This window comes from Cydia pomonella, chromosome 21, assembly GCF_033807575.1.
Source record: "Cydia pomonella isolate Wapato2018A chromosome 21, ilCydPomo1, whole genome shotgun sequence".
NCBI lineage: Eukaryota > Metazoa > Arthropoda > Insecta > Lepidoptera > Tortricidae > Cydia > Cydia pomonella.
In genome coordinates this window covers 5022621-5048631 of record NC_084723.1, presented here as the reverse complement: position 1 = coordinate 5048631, position 26011 = coordinate 5022621, and the positions used below count along the sequence as shown (strand labels likewise).

The 26011-nt window shown below is 35.8% G+C and overlaps 1 protein-coding gene across 3 annotated transcripts; it reads left to right on the top strand.

Annotated features, from left to right (window-relative positions):
- The first annotated feature begins 29 nt into the window (after positions 1-29).
- LOC133529671 (rho-related BTB domain-containing protein 1-like) lies at positions 30-24485 on the top strand. 3 transcript variants are annotated; one of them, XM_061867440.1, is made up of 20 exons: positions 30-426; positions 4776-4958; positions 6034-6137; positions 8051-8134; positions 9479-9592; positions 10114-10321; positions 11252-11344; positions 12953-13105; positions 13222-13307; positions 14992-15118; positions 15922-16059; positions 16240-16263; positions 18495-18608; positions 19592-19762; positions 20408-20595; positions 21172-21232; positions 22124-22266; positions 22570-22691; positions 23461-23566; positions 24330-24485. In XM_061867440.1, the coding sequence occupies exons 2-19, from the start codon at positions 4779-4781 to the stop codon at positions 23547-23549; spliced, it is 2199 nt and encodes a 732-aa protein (XP_061723424.1). In that variant the 5' UTR covers positions 30-426; positions 4776-4778; the 3' UTR covers positions 23550-23566; positions 24330-24485. The 3 variants fall into 3 exon arrangements, with proteins under 3 accessions (XP_061723424.1, XP_061723426.1, XP_061723425.1); XM_061867441.1 differs by lacking the exon at positions 30-426 and adding an exon at positions 1074-1376; XM_061867442.1 differs by lacking the exon at positions 16240-16263.
- The last annotated feature ends 1526 nt before the right edge of the window (positions 24486-26011 follow it).

The window sequence follows — 26011 nt, the reverse complement described above, 5'->3', positions numbered from 1 at the left end:
TAATAGCTGTACAACAAGAGGATGCGATTCATTTAGTACAATTCCTTGTAATAATCTGCGGGATCGACCACGTATAAGGACATTAAATTGGACAGATAGATTTCCGTGAGTTCGTTGACATCAACGAAATTGTCAATAAGAAATTAAAATGAACCTGGCTCGTGCTCTGCGGATCTGCGCCGTACGTTCATTGAGGGAACATGCGCAGAACACTGCATTGCTACAAAATCAACTTCACTCCGTAGCCTTTCTCGAATACATAAAGATAATTCACCATAATCATTTAGTAAAAGCAACGTAATGCTCCGAAGGATATCCTGAAAGTGCCACCGTTTACAAAAGTGAAAATCGTGATAATGTTCAGGTGATCTACGGAATGAGATAAGGATTATCGAATAAACATTTTGGTTTTTCGTGAACGAAATTGTGAGTAAAACTTATATTTTATTACATAATTTTGGGTATCGATCCTTGACTAATTTTGAGTACCACATAGTGGATTAATCAATTGTCAGATACTAAATGGATCAAAAGAATTTCGTTTCTTCAAGTGTGAAATTGAAAGTATTGTGACAGCTGTTTTCTAGGAAAGTGCATAGTCATTCAAAAATAACATTTAATGTTATATATAAAGTTAATATTAAAAAATAAAAAATAATCTCCGAAATATTACATTTAATAATGTATCAAACTACTTAGTGTTATGCTAGGGACCAAAATTTTTTTTTTTACTTTTAATCGTTTTTTGTATCGAGAAAGGCAATAAATTGCCAACAAGGTAGAGACTGCAGAAAGAAATGAGGATGAGTCATAGATAGAATGTATTGGTCCCCTTTATACTCTACGGCTTTTCTCTTTTCACTTAGATTCTAGTTATACGAAAAATTTACTAAACAATAACGAGACGCTTGAATATTGAAAAACATTTTTTTTTATAACTTTTAAAAAACACAGCTGCTGCCGCTGCTGGCCTTATCATTTATCTTTCACTGTAGTCACTAGGTATCAATGCGGAAGATAAAAAATAGAAAATATAGTAAATCTCCAAAAATATATAAGTAGATTTTAAATACTGCATGAATCAGGTATAATATCAATTTTCTATGGATATTATTTTATTGTAAACGATTTAAAACAAGTCATTAAAAGTTAACTAATTAGCGAATCTGAACGCATTTAAGAATGTTAATTGTGATCATCACCCACATTCTAAATGTCAGCTGTCGATGCTGTCATAAGTTTTTGACAGCTTGTTTTGTTTTTAGGTGTCGATTTTGTGATTTTTGTGTTATTTAGTTTTAAAACATTTGTTTTGTTGGCTTGCTTTGTTTGGGACGTATGAAAATGCATTTTAGTATTGAAGATAGAACCAAAAGGTAAGCGTCTTTGTTTTACGCTTTCGGAAGTTTTGTCCAGAAATTAATTCAGTGAGTTTTAAAATAACAACTTTGTGTAACCACCTAAATGAATGTTGCGTGCCTGTAATTTGCATTAAAAATATGAATCAAAGTAATTACTACCTACATTTATTTTAGTAAATTTACGTGACTTTATTTTTTAGCTGTTTATGACATGTTTTTTTTTCAATATTTAACTTTACCCTTTAGTTGATTGTAGTTTAGTTAGTTAGTTTACTCTGGCTATCTGTGTCTATTGTGTGTAGGTATGTGTTACTGTCAGTATCCTTTCATTTTTTTTTGTGAGTAAGCCTCAAAGGTTCCTTCACAAGTCAATACAACATTAACAGTGACATCATATAGCAACATGAATGATACATAGCAACATTTATAAATACAACAGCCATATATTATAATAATCTTTAAAAAATACTAAAATTAATATAGAATTACTACAACTGGCGGCTCTGAGAGCTGACTGACCACACAAACCCCCATACCACTGCCATTATGGAAAATTTCTAAAAACTTAATCAAAATAAGAAAAGCTATAATTATCAAACCTACTCACCAAGTTTCTCAAGAATCCAACAAGGGAACAAATCAAATTATTATATGAAATATATTTTGATTTGTGTTTTAAGTAGCTGGTGGACTTGGTCACTTTTTCTTTAGTGTATGGATATTTCAGTTTCTCAAGAATCGGATGAGAAATGCAGCATCAGGACATACAAAAGAACTTTTGTCCAAGCTGAAATGGAGGCCTTTGCTTTCACTCAGACAATAATACTTTGTTTAACAATTATAACTTTGTCCGAGCAACCTGTACCTGATCTTTTAATAGGCGGGTCCACACAGAGTCAGCATACGCGCGAGGCAATTTCCTTACACACAAACCGGCCAGTGTAGATGTGCCTCAGACGATGCGGCGCGCGCGTTTTCCTCGCCTGAGCGCGCTGCCTCATTAACTTCAAAACCCTATTCCACCTTGCCAGTCCCATTTTCCAAGCAAACTTTCACCTGTATCTCATTCTCAGTATGCTGATATTTTTTTTTATTTTGTGTTTAGTAGGGAAGGTTAAAGAACTATGAATTAAACTAAAGAACGACTTTTGGTAGTGAACTAGACAATTACAATTTTGCCTATTATGACAAAAAGGGTTGACAGCTTCTCCATACAAACGTAGTCCCCATTTTCCTCTTTGGATATTAACATTATAGAACATATTATTACACGATTTGATGCATATTAACCATAGCTATTCCCCTTTGTTTTTTTTATCGATTTTTTACAAGCTTTTATTTAACTTGCAATGTAACTATGTATGTTTGTACAGGTCAAATCTTGCAAGAAAAATTTTACCCACTTCCCGATTTTCCATTGAGCTGAAAATTTGCATACATATGTTAGTCGGGTGACAATGCAATATTATGGCACCATCAAGTTGATCTGATGATGGAGACAGGAGGTTGACATAGGAGCTCTGTGATGAAAAAATGCAACCTTATTGTGTTTGGGGGTTTTTAGAATTGTCTCGATGAGTATTAGTTACCTGTAGTAAGAAAAGTACAGTCAAAAGCATGTACTGAAAATGAAATTTTTACTTACAAATTATATTAATTATTATAAGTTAGAAGCTTTTAAAAATTTGTATGGAATTTGATTTTTGCTCCTAACTAACCATAATGAATATAAATTAGAAAACAGTCAAACAAAGGGGCATAGCTTCAGTTAATCATATAATTAAAAGTTATTTACATAATAATTAATAGAATCAGGCGTTACTTTGCGGAAATCCATTCTAATTAAAGCAAGAAATATTACTTTGCTAATCCGCGAGAAAATAACGTGTTAGTCAATCAGTGTCGAGTTTTGTACTTTTGGTGGTGGGTTGTTATATTTATTTGCGTAAGTATTTATTTTTGCGGTGGGAGGGTGGGAACATTAATTTAATTGCATGTAAAAATACGCAAGTAAGTATAACGGGTTAGTACTGATTGACTAACACGTTATTTTCTCGCGGATTAGCAAAGTAATACTTATTGCTTTAATTTACATAATGTCAACATCCACATACGAAAATGTTTGTATAGAGAACCGCTCATCCCCTTTCCCCTTAAGAGTTGCTGTTGAAAAGTCTAAATGATCTCACTATTCCTAGAACCTATGATTGCAAGAATGCAACAGTTGTAACCCGGTGACCTAAATCCAGTACATGAATAACTGAGTGGGATGCAGTAGTGTTCTTGGTACGCTAATATGTAGGTCAACTACATCAAATGTATATCAAATTGTTTAAGGACAATCGCCTCAATACGAAACGCCAACAATGTAAAGGGAGACCAAAGCCCTCTTACGCGCATATGTATGGTCTGGCCAACATTGTAACACCTACAAAAAAGTCTATAAGACCAAGTTCGGCCTGGCCAGCCACAATAGAGCCCATAATTGGCGTAATTCATAATTGCTGGGGTCGCCGTCATCGAAATCGATGAGGAGAACTATATATATGTAGGTCAAAGGCTTCCATATATTCAGGAGTACATAAACAAGGTGTTGAAGTATGTGTAAAAGGGTGAAGCTACTTTTTAGTCACTGGTCACTATTGTTATGGTTAGTTGTCCAAGGGAAAATCAATAATTAATAATCGTAATAAAAAAAAACTTATAAAGCAACTACTTAAGTTAAAATTCATTTGTAGTTTTACATGTATGTAAAATGTATAATTGTTGGTGCAATAAAGAATATTTAATTACTTACTTACTTACTTAAGTTTTTTTTAATCAATAAAATTACTTATATAAAGTGCACCTTTCTCAGTAAGTGAATTTCTGTAATTTTTTTTGAGGAATAAATACTCGTATCATTAAACCAAAATCCATTAGCAATCAATTCTCAAATTGCTGGATGGTATTTAATTTAATCAAACATGCATATTTGGAATAGTAGATGTGATAAAACATCTAATAAACTATTCCACTATTGTTGAGTATTGTCCTTGCCTTGGGCAATTGGACAAAATAACAAGATAAATTTATTCCTTCTAAATAACCTCTACAGGTACAGAGTAGAGCTGTCTGCTGCAATGCCTTGTAACCTTTTGAAATATTGATTGAAAATACTTAAACCATCTGCACTGCCAAAGTTTACTTGACCCCAGTGAATCTGTTCATATATAAATAAATACTATAGGACAATTTTTCACAGAACAACCTAGTCACACAGTAAGCTTAATAAGGCTTGTGTTGTGGGTACTAGACAATAATATAAATATTTGTAATGTTATATGCCATGGGCCTTAAATGTTAAAGTAGGGTTTCAACTACAATTTAACTTTAATAATTTGAATTATTGAGACCTCGTAACCTTTGTTCCAGACCATGGACAACGAACAGCCGCACCAGGAGCTGGTCAAATGCGTGGTGGTCGGCGACACGGCCGTCGGCAAGACCCGGCTCATATGTGCCCGGGCGTGCAACAAGCACGTATCACTGTCTCAGCTGATGACCACACATGTGCCTACCGTGTGGGCTATTGACCAGTATCGCATCTATAAAGACGTAAGTCTTTAAATAACTTTTTATTTCTAAAAAAAAAACTTAGGTTTAGTCATAGTTCTGACGTTGTTTCGCCAGCGCGTGCGGTCAATGACCCTTGCGTTCAAGGTCACGGTCAGCCGCAGAAAACTGCCCCTCAAGCTTTAATTTTTCTGGTGGATTTGCTTAGTTCGGTTGTCAAAAAAATTATCGTATAAGACGTGATTTAAAAATCTTTCGGCTAGAAATATAGTTTGTTTCCTTAGCTTTAGAAAGAAAGTAAGCGATCTAGACGTAAATTTTTATTAAATAATCACTTTTAAAAAATAAGTCATAGCAAATATGTAACAATTATAAAACATAGCCTTCTGAGGTGTTTCCCTTGCGCTATGACATGGGGTTCTTCAAGAAGCAGGTATTTAGGGTTCTCAAAGGTCGGCAACGCATAAGTGGCTCCTCCGATGTTGCTTATGTCCATGGGCGGCGATGACTGCTTCTCATCAGGCGGCTCGTCTGCTCGTTTGCAGCCTATTGCATAAAAAAAAAACATACACGATTATTTACATTCTTCTGCAATAATAAGTACTTAATGTAAACTATTTTTAAAAAGCGTTTTTTAATAATTTTCAATAAAAGACAGGGGCGTAGCTACCGCCGTATCTGCCGTATCAATTATACGGGGCCCCCGGGCCACGGGGGCCCCCAACGTACGTTTTTGTGAGAAATCTTTACCCTTCCTAAGGGCCCCCAAACAAATTTTTATACGGGGCCCCGCCAAGGCACGCTACGCCACTGATAAAAGACACGTCAAATCGTTAACACCCGACGCAAAAAGAGACCCATATGTTTGACTGTCGGTCTGTCTGTGTGTCTTCAACGGATAGACCGATTTCGATGCGGTTTTTTTAATATGTGAAAGCAAGTTTCCTTGTGGTGGTTCTTAGCTATGTTTGATAGAGATCGATCCAGCAGTTTGAAGAGTAGCAGCTCTTTTCCAAAATGATGTAGGGTATTTTTGGCATGGAATGGATATATTTCGTATTTGGCGTAGAGGGGTTTATATTTATTTTTAATTTAATAGTTATTGTTGTTGTTTCAGGTGTTAGAAAGATCTTGGGAAGTAGTGGACGGTGTCAACGTGTCGCTCCGGCTGTGGGACACTTTCGGGGACCACGAGAAAGATAGAAGATTTGCTTATGGGAGGTATGATGCAACGGTTTTGTTTTATTTTGCTCGGAAAACATATAAAAACTTAAAAATGCGCATTTTCCCAGAGATAAGACCTAGCTATATTGCTTTTTCGCACCCGAAAAAACCCATATACCAAATTTCACCGAAATCCTTAGAGCCCTTTCCAAGATCCCGAAATATACAAGGTGAGCATTGCGAGAGATTTTAACGGTGCATTCCTGATGGCAACAGAAGCAAAAAAAAGTATATGACTTTTTGAGAAATTCGACAAAAAAAAAAATTGTTTTTTTTTCCCCGTTTTTTTGAACACTCCTGAACATAAAACGTAATTTTTATTGATAAACACTAAAAATTAACTAAAAAGTATTTTTTTTTATTTGGGGTAGCCTCTCGAATACATTTTTACAATTTTTGGATGTCAGTCAATAGGTATGTCTAGACTAGACCTCAAAACCGCAGTCAAAGACGTATTTTGTACTGACTTATGGCGAAAGAATGATTTCGAAAAACATTTAATTATCTCTGAAACTAGGCCTAATCTAGAAAATTTTATATGACATTTTAGTTTCTAAATATTACCAGGAATGCTCACGGGCATCTTGTATATATAAGTATACAACAATTGCTCGTTTAAAGGTATAAGATAATTATTTCTTTTGGCACTGATTTCCGATTGACGTAATAAAAATATTACATCTCCTTCCTGATCTGTGGCTTATGTCTTTGCAATAAGATTATGAATTACTACTAAAGTTGAAAGTGTAGTTCATTCTTCGTCACCGCAAGATATTCTCCTGCCAGCCATGCGGTGGCGGCTGTCGCTCTTGCTTTGGGCTTACTAGTCATTTTCACACACACTGTTGACGACCTGACCCTGCCTACGAAGCCGATGGTCCTGGGTTCGAATCCCGGTAGGGGCATGTATTTGTGTGATGAGCACAGATATTCGTTACTGTGGCGTGGGTGTTTTCTATGTATTTATATATATCGTCGCCTGAGTACCGACAACACTTCTTGAGCTTACCCTGGGACTTAGTCAATCTGTGTAAGAATTTCATGGAATATTTATTCTATTTTATTTATTATTATTTCCTTTATTTATCTTTTTCTCTCCGATTAGGCTTTTTACAATATGTATATAAAAGTAAAATACAAAAACACTTACAAAACAATACAAAAGATATAAACACATTATAAAAACCTAACCTAGGGTGCCGCCAGCAGCGGGGCAGGGCCCAAGCTGCCGGTGGTCAGGGCCGCAGAGAGAGGAACCGACGGACTATCCGCGCCGTGTCCAAGATCACCGCCTTCTGCATCTGACCCTTGATCCAACCACTTTTTATTATTATTATTTGCGTACGGCACTTTTATGGACGCTAATTAAGACAGTGTAAATGATGTTACTAACAATGGTTGCAAGTTGGACACTGCGCGCTGTGTACAACGTCGACTGGATACCAAACCAAGGATATATGTACCTGTCCAGAACTAAGCGACCTGTTCACTCGAAATCCAAACACGCGCACAAGAGGACACTATCTTAAACTAGTAACAACAAAGCATAAATAAATATCAGCAAAAACTTTATTGCAAACTGAATTGTAAATGCTTGAAACAAATTACCCTCTGAAGTTGTGAAGGCTTGTAGTGTGAATCAATTTAAAAACAATCTTGACAGACTATCTAAGTAGTGAAATCGTGCTAAGTGAACTCTGATTTAAACGTACCAGCATCAGCTGCCTGCCTAAAACTACATAATAATAATATTATATGAAATACATTAAAACGGGTCACTCACGTATTTTAACGCGAAAACGCTCGACATGTTTCACTCCGCATTGAGGAGTGTCGTCAGGAGCTTGCGTTGACGGACCGGCGCAGATTTCAACGCAACGCTTAACCTAATCATTATTTTTTGGTTTCAGATCGGACGTAGTGCTACTATGCTTCTCTATAACCAATCCTATATCGTTGAGAAATTGCGGAGCGATGTGGTATCCAGAAATAAGGTAACTTTTGACTTTAATTATTGCACAATACAGAAAGTACAAATGGAAAAATTTAATGTTAGGAGTGTCAGGAGGCATTCACTATCATTCAACTTTGATTATTCAGCTTTATATTATTTTATTTTAAATATTGTAGGTATAACAAGATTAACAGAAAGCAGTTTAAGTTCCATAGGAATAATAAATTAATAGTTTAAAAAACACTAGAATAAACGCTTTTATAAATGTGAAACCTGATCGTGTTCAAAGTCCATTACGTGACCTTTCTCACAAGTGCAAACACGACTATGATACGATATTCCATCACGGAATGCCAGTGCCTATCTTCCGGCTTCATCATCAGACCTTGAAACCTAATCGTGGTCAAAGTTCATTCCAAGACTTTTCTAACAAATCCAAACACAGCTATGATACGATGTTCCATCATGAAGTTCCAGTTCATATCTTCTGGCTCCATCATCAGATCAGTTCGACAGTATCATATTATTGTATTGTCATCAGAACTACATACAGCTGCCAATTTTCATGACGCTACGATGCTTGGAAGATGGTTAAATTAGTTACCTTAGATTCCATTACATAGTTACGTACAGGTCGACCTAATAAAAGCGTGTTAAAAACCAATACACACAAGATATGTCCTATTCCCTGAGTGGCGCGGGCACACTTGATTTATGTAAAACTGAATGAAAATCTTTATTTTCAGGCAACTATTGGCCCATAAATATCTTATAAATTAGCTTACATATAATTATAAAATATGACAGTCCACATCAAAAGGGACCTTATGGCGGTTGGTGCTTACGTCGCGTAGTACTGCATTAGTATTGGCGCGCCGCTAATAAAGGCGTAAGCGCTGACCGCCATAAGGTCCCTTTTGATATGGACTGTCACAAATATATCTAAAAACTAAAAACACAATTATGGCTGCGATGTAATTCGCAACCCCGTAGTGTCAGGAAGCCGGACGCGGAAACCGCGGAAACTGTCCTATAATATTAATTTAAATAATTAATATTAATTTAAATACCGTATAACCACCCAACTATAGTCCAAAGCTCCCAACTATGGTCCACAAATAAACTCAATTTTTCTCGTTCAGGTGTGTATTTTACTATATTTTTGTAGTTCTAAGGCAAAGTATGTTTATAAATGGAAGGTAAAACTAAGAGTAAACCACAAGGAACATTGGTATAGATACTTAATTTCCTTTTGAACTTGTGGACCATAGTTGCAGTATTGGACTATAGTTGGGTAGTTTTACGGTAATTAATATTAATATTAATTTGAATAATTAATATTAATATTAATTTAAATAATTAATATTAATTTAAATAATTTTAGGCGATTCTGCCCCAACACGCCGATTCTTCTTGTGGGGTGCAAGAACGACCTGCGGTACATGTACAGAGATGAAACATATCTGAGCTACTGCAAGGACCGGAGCCCCTTCATCAGGTAAGCTGCATCATCATCATAATTTCAGAGCCTGGCTCTTGTTGATGGAGTAGACGCCAGTTTTTGCAGTCCTCGGCCAAGTTCTTAAGGTCCCTGTAAAACACAACAATTGCTTTTTCTTTTAGTTATTGTGTATCATCTTCCCCTTCTAGCTTCTATCTTGCTCTCTAATATGGGTTTATGGAGACGGGGAAACTGTCAGTGATACGTGTCAGATAAGTGTCAGTTATGTGGACTTCTATATATTATACGTCGCCAAAAAAGTTGCCGGAGATGCGGAGCTAAGTGTAACAATGTCCTAATAATATATTATATATCTGTCTCTTTTCGTCGAATCAATTAGTGTATGAAGTACACAATAGAGACAGAACGATTTTTTTCATCAGTAAGTGATCCTTGGCTAACATGGCTGGTGTTATGCAATATAAGTTCTGAAAATTGACAAATAGGGAACATTATTTAATATTTATTTAAGTGAACCCATTTTTTTTCTTACATTCAAATACATTTTCTCCTTACAGAACCCCGCGAAAAAGCGACCTAGTAATGCCAGACCAAGGGCGCGCCCTAGCGGCCGAATACGGCATATATTACTACGAGACATCAGTGTTTACGTATTACGGCGTGAACGAGGTGTTCGAGAACGCGATCCGCGCGGCGCTCATAGCGCGCCGCCAGCAGAGGTTCTGGATGACTAATCTGAAGAGAGTGCAGCGGCCTTTACTGCAGGTAAGTGAACCTTATTGTCATAGACACAAGGTGCCTCATGAGTCAGTATTGATGTGCTACGACGTGTTCGGGGTGTGAATGCATAGCGTGTCGCCAGCAGAGGCTCTGGATAACTAACCTGAAGAGAGTGCATTGGCCGTTACTGCGAGTAAACATTTCGGAAAAATTACTCAATTATTCACACTGAAAAATAGTCATTAGTATCCGTTTTAATAGATAAAAGATTAAAGGATCAAACTGTTCGTAGGGTACCGAGAAAAATTATTATACATAAGCTAATTAAAAAGGTACAACACAACAATAACTATTGCATAAAACCATCCATTTCATCTGAGGAATGTTCTCGATGCTAGAACCGATATAAGTCAAGAATAAAATAAGTAAGGTTTTTTTTGTATCCTACATCAGTGTATATTCCGAAAAACTTCTTCTTCTTTTAAAATATGGCTTCCATCAAATCTATGATGATTTTGCCAATGTCAAGTTTCATTGTAAGTTTTAAGTGTGCTCGTAGAGCATGACGTTGTTCGGTAGTTGCTTTTAGTAAAGAGATAGCTGGACTTTACTACAAGCCACGATGCATTGCCGGATGTTGATTAAAACATGGTTAAACGCGTTTCAAGATTATTTTTTCATTAACTGCACACTTCCACGATAGTTCACTGCATAATAAACTATCAATACTACACTTTGAACAACATAAATGAGCAAAACAAAAAAATATTCTCGAGACGTCTTCACCATCTTGAATCTCAACGAAAAATCACACAAAAACATCATAATAATAAATTTCAGAATTATCCGTCAGTTTTTGACATTGACTTGCATATGCCACTTGATATACATATACACGAATAAGAACAGCTACATGCAGATACAAATATTTAAACAAGTTTTGCCAATGTAATATAATGTTGCTCATTGTTGCAGGCTCCGTTCAGACCCCCGAGACCTCTGGAGCCGGATGTAGTTCCGGTGAATTCCAGCTATTTGGAAAACACAGCTACATTATTGCGTCAACAGGTGGGCCTCTAAATATAAGGCGCCTAGTAACTTTATTTTCAATTTTTAGGGTTCCGTAGTCAACTAGGAACCCTTATAGTTTCGCCATGTCTGTCTGTCTGTCTGTCTGTCTGTGTTGTTGCTCCGTGGTCGTTAGTGCTAGAAAGCTGAAATTCGGCATGGATATATAAATCAATAAAGCCGACAAAGTCGTACAATAAAATATAAAAATTTAATTTTTTTGAGGGTACCTCCCCTACATGTAAAGTGGGGGTGATTTTTTTTTTGCTTCAACCCTACAGTGTGGGGTATCGTTGGAAAGGTCTTTCATAACTAATAGGGGTCTTCAACAAACATTTTTTGATAAAGTGAATATATTCGGAGATAATCGCTCCGAAAGAGAAAAAATGTGTCCCCCCACCTCTAACTTTTGAACCATAGGTCCAAAAAATATGAAAAAAATCGTGGAAGTAGAGCTTAAGAAAGACATTAAATGAAAACTATAGCGGACATGATCAGTTTAGCTGTTTTTGAGTTATCGCAAAAAGTTTCTCCCATAGTAAAAAGACTTCTTACTTTAATTAGGTACTGATTATGCAAATTTGCCTATTTGTTTAACTCGTGTGAAAGGTACCGTTTCATCGCTTGGTTAACAATTTACTATACTTTAAGCTCCAGTTTAGCTGATTGTGACGGAAGAGTAACTACGGTACCCTACACTGAGCGTGGCCCGACATGCTCTTGGCCGGTTTTTATTTATTACTCTTGTTATAGCTGCCTTCGAAACCCGCAGTCCCGAAATCCTATAAAACAACATCAATGACGACTTTAATGATAAAGTGGCCACCATTTTGGATTCCGAATAGGTCATAATTTTCGAGATCCGCATTCCTTAATACCTATAAAACGACTTTCATGAATAACGAGTTTTTGAAAAACTTATTAAAACTTGATAATCGCTTTCTTTGCTTGATTTTCTTTTCTTTTCAGTTTTATTTATATTAACCACAACACTAAAGCAGCACACCTAAATTCCTTACTACACTGAATATAGTAACAAAAGGCGCAAAGATTATTAGTCGTAAAATGATTACTTACTGTACTTTGATATTGAACACTTAAATAACTTATTTTATTAAGGTGATAATATTTTTTATTGTGTACTATTTATAATTATAACTAAGTGAATAATTACAAATTAATTAATATTGTATTTTTCTGCCCGAAAGACAGGAACCCCTAGTTCAGGCATTTGTACATTTTCCTTATCCTTAATCCTTAGTCTTTAATAATCTAGAAATTGTGTGACGTAATTATTTACCCCCTTATTTATAAACGTGTACTAAAGTTACGATGCCGCTGATCATCGTTTGTCCCTTTCCAACATACCAATACGTCGGAAAGGAGGAATACACGTTTATGAATAACGGGGTTATTAATTTACAAAATAGTAGTTAACTGCCCCCAACACTGCTGTCCCACCCATGACGAGGCGGTTAATGCCACTCCTTGCGAGTCCTTACATTAATTCCTGAAATAAATTTATACACGTGCTTGTTGGTGTTGGTTGGTGGTTCTCAAACCGCTCAACCAAGATATATATAAATAAATTTGTATGATTCGTTCCAGTATTTCTCCGACATGGTAATAATTTGCGGCGCGAAAGGCTTCCCCGTGCACCGATTCATGATGGCGGCGGCCTGCGAGGCGTTCCACAGACTTCTAACCACCGACTGCGGCCGCTCGGCTGAACTAGCTCGCTCCTCCAGCGAGAGTAGTATGGTGAGTGCTTATACGGAGCGTATTTGATCGTATGTCTGGGAAATGGTCAAGCCGTTTTTCATTTTTACCTTGTGCCTCGCTATTGGTTCTGCGTTAATTTACTTGTATTGTTGTAGGTGAGCAGTATGGGCGAGGCGACGACGGGCGACTTCAACGAGGACACGGAATATCTGATTCGGCAAGATCAAGCCAAACAAATGAGGTACCTTAAATTAAAAAAATAAAATTATTAATATTATTTATTATTTAATTAAAATTATTAATAAATAATTAAAATTATTAATTAATTAATTAAAATTATTAGTTACTTAATTAAAATTATTAATTAATTAATTAAAATTATTAATTAATTAATTAAAATTATTAATTAATTAATTTGAGGTAAATTGTCTTTGTTTGTTTCTGTACATTTATTGTCAACTATGTGAGGTGTTCAATAAAGAATATTGTATTGTACCTTCATTAGTTCACTTCATACTTACCACGGGGGCTCAGGTTCTTCTCACAAACTTATTAAGCGTAAGCGCAAGCGTGTGGTATCTTGTTTTTTTTTTTTTTTTTTTTGTAATTTTTAACTAAAAAAGTAATCGATGTTCGATAAAAAAAGCGTATCATTGGAAGGAAAGTTCATATTATTAGCTTTAATGCAAATTTTTAAAGTGCGTTTTAGACCAGTATTCGTGATTTTTTTTCTATAGAGCAAAGGTCATAAAATCAGGTTTGCAATCGACGAAGTTACTAGAGAAAGACCTCATTAAATAGTTGACGATCATATTGTGATCTAAATAAGAGCTATGATTTTTCCAACACTGCTGGCTGATCACACTGCACCTCAACTTAGACGTTGTTGATTCATGTGCGGTAGATTAAAAGATGGTTAGAATCCCTTAATTATAATGAAATAGAATTACTTAATAACTGAAATACATAAATATATACAGTCACATTCACACAAACTCACACTACGAACGAGTACACTTTATTTTAATTGATATTAAACTACAATAAATGTTTTAATTTTAATAACAATAGCTTAATTTAAGTTATATAAATTTTATGTACCTACATTAATAAAAGCGGCCAAGTGCGAGTCGGACTCGCGCATGAAGGGTTCCGTACCATTTAAGACGTATTGAAAAAAAATCTACTTACTAGATCTTGTTCAACATTTTACCACTTTGGACACACATTTTACCACTTTGGAAGTGTCTCTCGCGCAAACTATTCATTTTAGAAAAAAATGATATTAGAAACCTCAATATCATTTTTGAAGACCTATCCAAGATACCCCACACGTCTGGGTTTGATGAAAAAAGATTTTTTGAGTTTCAGTTATAAGTATGGGGAACCCCCAAAATTTATTGTTTTTTTTTTCTATTTTTGTGTGAACATCTTGATGCGGTTCATAGAATACATCCACTTACTAAGTTTAAACAGTATAGCTCTTATAGTTTCGGAAAAAAGTGGCTGTGACATAATCGGACAGACAGACGGATATGACGGGTTCCGTTTTTTGCCATTTGGCTACGGAACCCTAAAAAGCGGGTTCTCCTGATATAGGTATACATATATGTACTTACAAGGAGGACTCAGGTCCAATTGTTTTCAAATTGTATCATTAAAAAAAGCTCTAAAAGGTCTTTATTTTTCGTCGGGAATTTGCATGTTACCTATCGAAGAGACCTGGACCGATTTGGGAAAGGGAAACACTAGAAAAATAAATTACTTTATTTCGACCAACAAGGATCATAGAAACACAAAGAGTACACAATTACAATTAAGATTATTTTTAACATTACATTAAATTATTAAACAAAAAATAAAATAAAAATTATTATATTACTACGTTTTTTTTTGGTTATTTATAATTAACCATTTATGTACAGAGTGTGGGATCAAATAAAACGACGGTCGTCGTGTCAGATTCTGACCCTGAGCGACAGCTGTAAGAAGCCGCCAGACCTCTACAGAGAAGTCAACCATCCCGCCATCAACTCTATCCGAGTTGTCAAGGTACGTACTAATTGATAACATTTAATATTTCTGACCCTATAGTTTTATTTGTTCTCTAAATTTTAATTGAAACGGGGAATAGGTACGCTAAACTTTTTTTTTCACTAGGCTTTGTATTTAATTTATTATTATTATTTTTAATGTGTACTTATTCTAAAATGGCGTAACTCCAGTTCTACGCTAGAAGCTAGATCTTATCTCGATAGAAAAAACCATGACTTAATTAATCTGACGTTGTCTGTCATTGTCAATGTTTTAAACTGGTTCGTTGTTGTTTAAATTTTTTTTTATTATAAAATATAATAAATTTAACTGAGCCACAATCAAGTGTTTTGTATTACCAATTTGAAGTCATCCTGTATTGTTCACGTGTGAGTAGAGAGAGATGTCAATCAATGCCATATGTGCGACCAAGATGGCGAATCACGCGAGATCCCACCATGTTTTCCCGACACCCTCCGGATTCTTCCGAATCGCTGTGAAATCATTGTTTCGCATATTCGCATCATATCACTCATTTGGCTCGGCCAGCTCTTTAGAATCGTGAGTGGGAAAGAGCGAGCAAAACACTCAGATAGATGAGTTACTGAGCGAGTTAAGTCTTCAGTGAGTTGAAGAGTGAGTGAGTTTAATCAAAATAAGTTCGTTTGATTCACTCACTCGTGAACGACACATGTTTACATGGCATACATTTTTGTGATGTGAAAAAAAAAATCTGGCAAGGTGCAAGTACAAAGTCCACACGTTTTACATGTCAGGCACCAAGTTTTGAAATCTAAAATCCACTAACCTTTTTCTTACAGTGCGACAAAATCCAACACGCTACATCATCAACGCAGACCATAGTCACTATGAGCAAACTGATCTCACAAACGGTCATGCAAGAAATCATCAACTTCGTATACACGGGCACCCTCGACGGAACGGCCTTCAAACAACAGGTAGCTAAAACACACCCTATCACTAACGTTTTAAAGTTGGTTTCCCTTTGTCGCTTAAGCTTCGATTTCTATATATTTTTAAATAAACTTTACTCCATTATTGACACGTGCTTAAGCTATTATATTAAAATTAAACTATAATTAATTATTAATATAATTATTATTAACACTGTTCTGCAGTCCGCTGCAATTGGATTATTACTGGTAAACATTATTATTATAAATAACGCATAAATCATGATTTATTTAATTTTATAGTCTAAAACATTCAAAAACATAGTTTTTCATATTTTTTATTATATTTATAAGCATGTTGGTGCACTGGTTTGGTGTTGTTTTTTTTTGGACCTATTTTATTCATCACAGCAATTTTTTGCTATTTCTTCAACACTGCTTATAAAATGTTATACATTTAATTTCACTGACTTTATGTCATATGCGGTTTTTCAAAAGTTTAATCAAAATTGGATTCGACTTTGCTGTGAACGCATTTAGTCCATTTTCACTGTTGTAAAGTCATGTTTAGGTCCGACTGCCTTTGCATTTTACAACTTTACTTGTTGAAACTCTGAAATCCCGTTTTCCCCCGTCGAAGCAATGGGTTTGGCCGCTCAAAATTTTTTTACTGATCTGTGTGTTAGGGTTTCGCAGTCACCTATAGTTTTGCCATGTCCGTCTGTCCGTCCGTCCGCGGCTTTGCTCCCCCCCCATTTTTGAATCATGAGTCCAGAATTTGTATGGCTTGTAAGCTGGATGCTAAGCCAAATCTCATAAAACAAAATTAGAAACAGGGGAAACCTAAGCTAGCGGCATCAAAAAAAACTTTTTTCAGTTGCCATCCCCATTACAAGCATGTTATCTGCTCTGCTCCCCCCTATTGCTATTACTGTATCTGCTCCCCCCTACTTTTAAACTGTGAAGGTAATTTTCTATATTACCTGTTTACATTCTAATAAAGAGGTAAAGTTTACGTCCTCCTTAGTACCCAAACATCCATCCAAAACAGATGGAGCTGTACTGCGCCATATGTTTTGCGGTCACTGAATTGTCAAATGTCAACTTTTGACAGTCAGAGTTACCGTAAAATGTATGGAGCTGTACAGCGCCATCTTGTTTACCTATCAAATTCGAAGCATGAAATTGTCTTAGATTATACACATCTTACATTGAAGGTAGTTTTTATAACAGACTTATATGTTTTATATTTTCTTCAATATGCATTTGCCAAGTGTTTTAGCATCTATCGTTATCAACATACAAGTTATTACTTTATCAGTTTGATTTTTAATAATCATTGTAGTAAAATCATCAATTTGATGTAACCGCTCCTTAATAGATTTTCATGTCCATTAATACATTATTAGAGATATTTCTGATATAGTTTCTGTTCATAAATTATATACAACAAGTTTTCATTTAGAGTTTGTGCGGAGAGAGAAGAGTCGTGGAATGTATGGGGCCCAATACATTCCACGACTCTTCTCTTTCTGAACAGACTCTAATAGACGATCAGTCTAGTGGGGAGTGACCCGGCCTATTAAGCCGAAGGTCCTGGGTTCGAATCCTGTTGAGGCCATTTATTTTTGTTATGAACACAGATATTGTGCTTATTGTAAATTGCAATCAGTGTCTGTCGCTCCTTTTGTGACATGAAATATGTAAATAAAATGAATATATTTTAAGTTCTCCTTTTAAGTGAATTGTACAAATTCTTATGAGAATAAAGAATCTTTAACCCGATATTTGGTCCTGAGTCATTAGTTTTTTCTATGTATATAAGTATGTATTTATCGTCGCCTAGTACCTATACTACAAGCTTTGCTTAGTTTGGGGCTAGGTTGATCTGTATAAGATTTAATTACATATTATATAGGTACAACTTAGGTTTTAGCCCTTAGAATATTGTGTTTTATATTTTAATCGATGGATGAAGATTTCATACATGTTTGTAGTATTTTGCTATACAAAACACCTCTTCCGCACACCGCAGTATGTTTCACCCCATTCCCTATCTGAGTGTACTTTTTACGATTCAATATACTAAAAGTACTGATTAGTGGGTGTGAAGATTTCGAATGGGGGAACCCTTCCCTTTTTTTAGTTTTTCATAAATAACTAGTAAAAGGTGGCTTTTAGCAAAAAATATTCTGTCATAACTAATCGATATACGTATTTCTACAAAAAAGATTTCCTACACTTTTTCAGCAGGATCAATATTTAATGAGATTTGTAGGAAAGAAGATAGGCAATATAGTTCGTGCCATCCACGATGACGCGCATATTTTTCAAATCTAACCTCTAATAAGATGACGTTACGAGTCAAGGCATTCGTCGTGAATGACACGAACTAAAAAACATAATCTTTCTTTAAGAATGGCTGTAACTCTCTATTATAAAGCTTAGAATATCGTGTACAAAGTAGTTATGTTGTACAGGAAATACGCCAAGCGGCGGAGCTGCTCGGCTTCCATGAGCTCACGAAGCTCACGCAGTTCATATTGGACCAGCACCTGCTTTTCGATAAGGTGTTCATGCAGAAGTTTCACATGGTAAGTCTGTACACAACTCCACTATAGTATACTAAATTTGAAAATGACTTTGTGTGACCGTATAGAGACCGTGCGCGTTGGAGGGTCTGCCATTTTGTGGCCTGAATCGGAACCATAAACATGTACATTTACACGTCACGTGTTTTCTTGTGCATAGTAGGTTCTGCCACCTTGTGGGCTATATCGGAACAATAAACATCACATATACGCCTCGCGCCAAAAATCTGACGGCTCCTGTGCTGCCTCCTACAGTTCATGCATGCTCCCTATAATAGTAGTCAATTTATGTCAGAATGTCTAATAATTATCTAATATCTATCTATTTATTGTTTACATATTACATCTTGTCATCAAAATGATCATGATTTAAGATTATGAGTCTTTCTTGTAAACATCATGAAATAAACGGAGTTTAAAGCCTTACCCCCTTATTCATATACGTCTACTAAAGTTGACAAGCCGCTAATAATCGTTTGTCCCTTTCCGACGTATTGGTATGATGGAAAGGGACAAACGATTATTAGCGGCTTGTCAACTTTAGTAGACGTATATGAATAAGGGGGTAATTTTTTATATCAATAATTTTTACTTTTTGCCGACATTATTTCTATAATCTAATCTATTCTATAATCGGGTATAGAAAAATCGCGGTAATATTAATATTTCAAGCTAAGAATATCATCCATATAATTATTAACATAATAACGTCACCACTTATGTTAGTACAGTCAAGTATAAAAATATGGGTGCGCACATCTTACTCAAAAATATGTCCCATAGCTCTTATGTCGGCGAATTAAGAACTATGGGACATATCTTTGAGTAAGTTTTATGCAACCATATTTTTTATTCTCTTGACTGTACCTTTCGAGTGCAACCACGAACACTACTCTCAACTCACCCAGAAACCTATCGGAATTACCCCAAGAAGGTGTATTGGAAAATGGAAAACGTTTTGGAAATACCCTTTTTTCTTTTTTCAGCCAATACCACAACGGCTGCGAGAAATGTACGTCGAGCGTAACCTCTTCGCGGACATCACCTTCGACCTGGACGACGGTATACATCTGGCTCACAGAGCTATTCTCATGGCGCGGTGCGACCCTATGAAGGCCATGTTCCAGGGGCACTTCAGAGAAAGCACGAGCAGAGTGGTACGTTATACGGTTTATTATTAAAATAAGTTTGTTTTCAAAAATGTTATTTTTGATACAAGATTTTGGTTGTTTGCCAACGTCGTAGTATAAAACCTCTTGCAATTAGTTTATAAACCGTCCACTTGGAACTTGTGGTAAATCATTTTTAGGGTTCCGTACCCAAAGGGTCAAACGGGACCCTATTACTGAGACTCCGCTGTCCGTCCGTCCGTCCGTCTGTCACCAGGCTGTATCTCATGAACCGTGAAAGCCAGTTGAAATTTCTACAGATTATGTATTTCTGTTGCCGCTATAACAACAAATACTAAAAGCAGAATAAAATAAATATTTCTTTCAAATCTCGAGGTTCTCATCCAATCACCGAAGTTAAGCAACGTCGGGCGGGGTCAGTACTTGGATGGGTGACCGTTTTTATAGATAATGGTACGGAACCCTTCCCGTGCGAGTCTGACTCGCACTTGGCCGGTTTTTGTGGTGTGTTCGATCATTCATATGGCGCGTCAAGTCATTTCTATGGCACGATGAGTCATTTACCAGTGATTTTTAATTATTAAACATTTTCATAACCCATTGCTTTATTAGATACGGTTCAGTTCAAGCATACTTAAAAATCAGTTATAAACAATTTTTTTTTACTTCCAGATCTCATTCCCCGGTGTGAAAATGTATGCATTCCACATCCTACTCTGCTATATCTACTGCGACAATATCCCAGTCGTGGAACCGACTCGCTGTGTGGAACTACTGGAACTCGCTAACCGGTTATGCATGAATCGCCTGGTTAACCTTGTCGAGGCAAGAGTGATTGATCGACTGCGGCATCAAGACAGGTACATTCTTTCAGATCTCAGCCGGTGTGAAAATGTACGTGTTCCACATCCTACTCCGACAACATTCCTGAAATCTAACCGACTCGCTGTGTGGAACTACTCCAAACGTGTAATCGGTTATGCTTTCTGTATACGGAGTGTGCCAGGGCTACATCTGGTTTAACTCTTAATTTCACATCCAGAAAGGATATGGATCTATCGTACTCCATCTGAAATGTAAACTTTACTTCTGGGTGGCCGGAGTTTAAATGGCCAACAAACCGTCGTTCCATTGGATCGGACTTGCCCTCTAAAATAATGAAATTTAATCGCGGTATACTCGTTAATGTTATTAAATATGTGTATAAAACTTTTGAAAATTTCATACGACCAATGTCAATCGGTTCCTGTCTTAGGTAGGTATAGTCTATCCTTGTCGCGTCAAGGCTTACAAAATCATTGATTATATAGGTATTGAATTTTAATTTGCTTGGCGGCTGGTATCATTTTCATGGCCCCTAATGTCATTTTTATGGCAAAATAAGTTACTTATGTACTGTTATTGTTATAGTGAGCGTGAACATTTTGTGTTCACAGATTATGCGGAGAAGACGATCAAATTGTTGAAATTGTACTTTCGTTGTTGGAGCCTGTAAAGGTAAATTGTTTTTTTTTTTTTTTTAATTGTGTTGGGATTAGTTCTCAATCATTAAAATTAACAATCATTGCCTTGAATTAATATGGAATAAACGTGTTAAAGGGCAGGAGTTATATAGTGTTCTTTTGGTAGTTTGATTAAGTAGTGTCTCCTGGGTCACTTTTGAAAAGTAGCACCCTAAAGGCTAAAGTTACTTCTGTTTTAACACGGGTAAATGTACTTACTTTGTAGGCTTAAAGGAAAGGGGTAATATAATATTTCGTTATATCTTCCCTGCTTATACAAATGCAATACTTGCACGAGTTTTTTTTTAAATAGAGGACATATGAAAAAAGAAAATAAGATAAACCACTGCTTGAGTTTTCAAATGTGATTATACTGATTATGGCTTTACTGTTAGCACGGCAGATATCTCCTGGGTCACTTAAAAGTAAAATACTATTTATAACAAAGATTAAAGAACAAAGTTTATGGGCTAAGGTCTGGCTAGCTGGTCTGGTTATTTCATTTCATTTATTTCGTTGTAAAATCATGTACGTAAATAGTGAGGCAAAAAAAAACCCTTGAGAACAAAATTAATATGATAATAATAATTAACTATAATTATACTCATGAGATGATACTTGTGTATTATCACCTGGCAATGACATTTTCTGTACATTTCTGGGACGTTATGTAACGACGGTACAGTGCGACATAAAATAGTAGCAAATAAAACAGGACGCCACATTCATCGTAACAATTTTATTTTATTTATACTCTTCACGTCGCACTGTCTAGGTACAGTCTTTAGTCAACATTTACTTATTGGAGGAATAAATTCACATGAATAGTCATTATCAGGTGTCAGTTGTTAGTGTGGTCACCCAGGGGCTTGGTTTTTCTTTTCAGTTGCACAACGCACACAACCTAGCAGATTGGTGCGTATGGCGTCTGTGCGGCGCGTACGATCGCGTGTGCCGCGCGCGAGCGTTACGTCACATCGGTGCTGCGTCAAGGGACTACCTGTCGGAGAACCGCTGGCCGCCGGTGTGGTGAGTCCCTTATAATTCCATATAATAGGAATGTAAGAAAAAATGCATTAACTTATTGGAACAGACTAAAAAGCAAATAACAAAGCAAAATGGAAATGTTGGAAAATCAGTGTTAACTTTGTGTTTATTTGCTTTGCTAAAGAAGAATCATTTTTTTGTAGCGCTCGTAATATTAAGATGAAACTTTCAAGTATCGTTTTATTTTCTAGTGGGTGAAGACCATTATAACCGTTACTTGATTTCGTCTTTACTTATTCATAAAAATGCTATAAATTAATAACATATATTTAATCCCTGTTTCAGGTATGTAAAAGAGTACGACTTCTACCAGAAGTGTGTGACGGAGCAATCTAAAGAGCAGAAAGAGATTCGGCCCGCTACTTCGGTGCAAGCGAGCCAGCAGACAGGCTGTCTCTGTTTCACCAGTAAGTTCTACTTGATGATTAAATTATGAGTCATATTAAAGAGTATTGTTAAAAGTCTGATAAGTGTAAACTCAAGGAACCAATAACTTAATCTCTTACTTGTTTAGAGCATTTAACCAACTGGAGACGCCTTATCTCTCTCTCTCTAATTTTCTGTCCAAAACATTTTGACAGAGGGGTAAGCTCTTAAAGGAGACTCCGGTTGGTTCAATGCTCTAAGCTTATTTGTTACCATTGTAATGTCTCCTGGGTCACTTGAAAAATATGACTGGGGTGGAACAAGTATTTTACGAGTGACATGAATAAATTGATTATAATATTATGTTATTTGTCTCCTGGGTCACTTTTCAAAACTATTACTTTGAAGAGAGCAATCAAACATTATAAGTATGGTTTGGGTAATAATTGTAAATTAAGTTGATTGTACGTTTAACTGTTTATCATGCAAATATTGTTTCATGCGTCTCCATTGTAAAATATTACTTTATATATGTATGAACTGTAATTAATTATTATACAAGTTACCCTCATTATCCTTAGCCTTTTATCACCCACTGCTGAGCATAGACCTCTCTCCGAGCACGCCACTTGTCCCGGGCCTAAGCTAATCTCATCCAGAAGTGACTCGCAATCTTCTAAATATCGTCAGTCCAACGAGCCAATGGACGCCAGATCATATATAGGTTATATAACCCTAAACTTTGATTTCATATAAGCCTAAGGGATTCGTATGCAGCAGATTTGTGTTTATTGCTGTATATTGTCGCAGGTAAGACTCGGCGTGAGAGCGCCGGCGCCGGCGCGACGCCCGAGGCGAGCGCGCTGTGCCGCCGCGAGGCGCCGCACCAGCCGCTCTGACCCATGCCGTGCTGGAGGTAACTAGGCTTAGACCAGTCGCACCAACCACAAATGAGAGACTGATCAACGTCACTCAATATTTTGCGTTAACTGTAAGGGTACATAAAATTGTAGAAATTTATTGAGGGAGGAGAAGAAGAAGAGGGCGCCACTGAGCTTCCTCAGCCACATGATGCAATCTTCCGTACATCCATCTCCTTCTGCCGCATAAGTGAGTCCTTCACGTTTGTTGTTTGACATTTTGATGTTAGATCTTTAACGGATATTTTCATCTAACTTCTAAACTTTACAATAGATAAATTAGACCACAATACTACGTATTTCATCAAAAATTATACATCATTCAATTATCAACATAAAGTTATCGTAATATCAGCAAATCATTCATAAACATCTTTAAATCAGATCGCAATTCGCCAACTTCGAATTTTGGCTAACCTTAAAAACACGTTTTATGTTATCTTCTGGGTTTGACTACTTTTTGTTTAATTCATATTGATGCTTACTGTTACTTTTCTACTGAACTAGTTGAACACAGAAATATTTCAAAATAATTTACATCTAAATACTCGTACCAAAATTGATATTGTTATGACCTGGTGTTGCCAATATGTTTTGCTTTTAGTTTGATTTAATTTAATTTCTACAATTTCATGTACCTCACTACAAATAAGTAAAAATCGGCGCTAAAACGGAATATAAAAACTGTCGTAGGTATGACAGATTTGATTTATTAAGGGTTTGTCTATTGGTTTTTATATTGTATTTAATTGTCCACAGGTCTCTCCGCTACGCTGTGTTACTACCAGTGTCAATGTGTTTTATGACAACCATACTGACTATACTCATACTTTTCCACCTTTACAACTAATATAACACGCGGTAGACATAGTTTACCTAGACTACGCACTCGACTCTAGCGACACAGACTGCTATAATTATTTATTTATTTTTATTTATTTAAACTTTATTGCACACATAAAGAAAAATGTACAAATGGCGAACTTAATGCCAAAAGGCATTCTCTACCAGTCAACCATTGGGTCAAACAGAGACATTTGTGTATGTTGGTGCAGGAAAAAATAATAATAATAATTATGTCACCATCTAGGTGTAAACTGCACTAAGAATCATACAAGTTTTCGACATTGGAAAGGTAAACCAAAAATTAGCTTCGGAATGTAAGTAGACAAAACAAACATTCGGTTGATTAAATTTTTCTTGTAGTTTTTCTGTCTCGTAAGCCAGGGGACTCATTTGACAAGATTTATCTCAAAAACTCCTTGAAGTGCACGGAAATACCACAAGAGTCGCGGATTTGATGAATTCAACCTCTACTAATCCTAAGAAAGAGAAATAAAACTACTTTAATGAGTGACCCTGGGGACAATTGTGGCAGAAAGTACAAAAAAGTTTAATCAGCCCAAGTAGCGGAATAATTTTTAGATTTTTCTAGATGTTTGTTTATTTGATTTGTCTTTCCACTGTCAATTTAAACGCACATTAAAAGATAATCATAACAAAATGAGCTACCTAATTTAACCTATTAAGAAAATGGTAAACTCAGTTAATTTAATACTTTTTTAACAATAAAAATAGATCTTTTTGATATAATAATATTCATTTCCTTGAGGTCACGAGACGATCACACATGTCTTAACATCAAAGATTTAAATATAAATTTATTTGTGTATGTATTTTGAAAGTCTAAAATTTTCCGATCAACGAGATGACGTGAAATTCAATAACTCTAATTTTTATATTCCGACGAAGTACTAATGCAAAGTTTTGTAACTTATTTTAGCTTATTATATATTTCGTCAATTACTTATTTTTTTTCTGGTCCGTGACTCAGAAGACAACACATACATACAGTGTGATCCTGGAGACATTGCTTTCTTTTTCTATTGAAATAGGTAACTTAATATTTTGATAATATTTCTAAATGGACAAAAACTTCCGATTTCTTGTTCATTTTTAAAGGGCACAAATATAATATAGTTGTCGAGTTATCTTTTTTGACATTTTAACTATATAACTCCCGTGAGACTCGCAAATATTACACACACACACATGTGCACGTAAACAGTACAGGTCGCGCGCTGTATTAGTAGAGACGGTGCAGTCAGTGCCCCAGGCGAAGATCCTCAAATCGGATCAAAACATGTCGAGCGTTTATTTGACTTAATAATACCGTTTAAAATAATTCAGTTTATTTAACAACAGTTGATTCAAAAGTGATCGTCTCGTGATTTACGCAAACAATCATACTTACGTATTTGAAAACAGATCAATATCATATAATGCTTAGCGTAAGGATCGTCATTAATCGAAGAAAAGTGATCATTTATGTGTGATTTTTAATCTTTAGGCTAGTTTTTGCCTGCCTTTAAAGTTAGCGGTCACGTATTGTAAATATTGGAGGGTAAAAGTAAAAGAAAGCGCCACTACCTACATTTAAA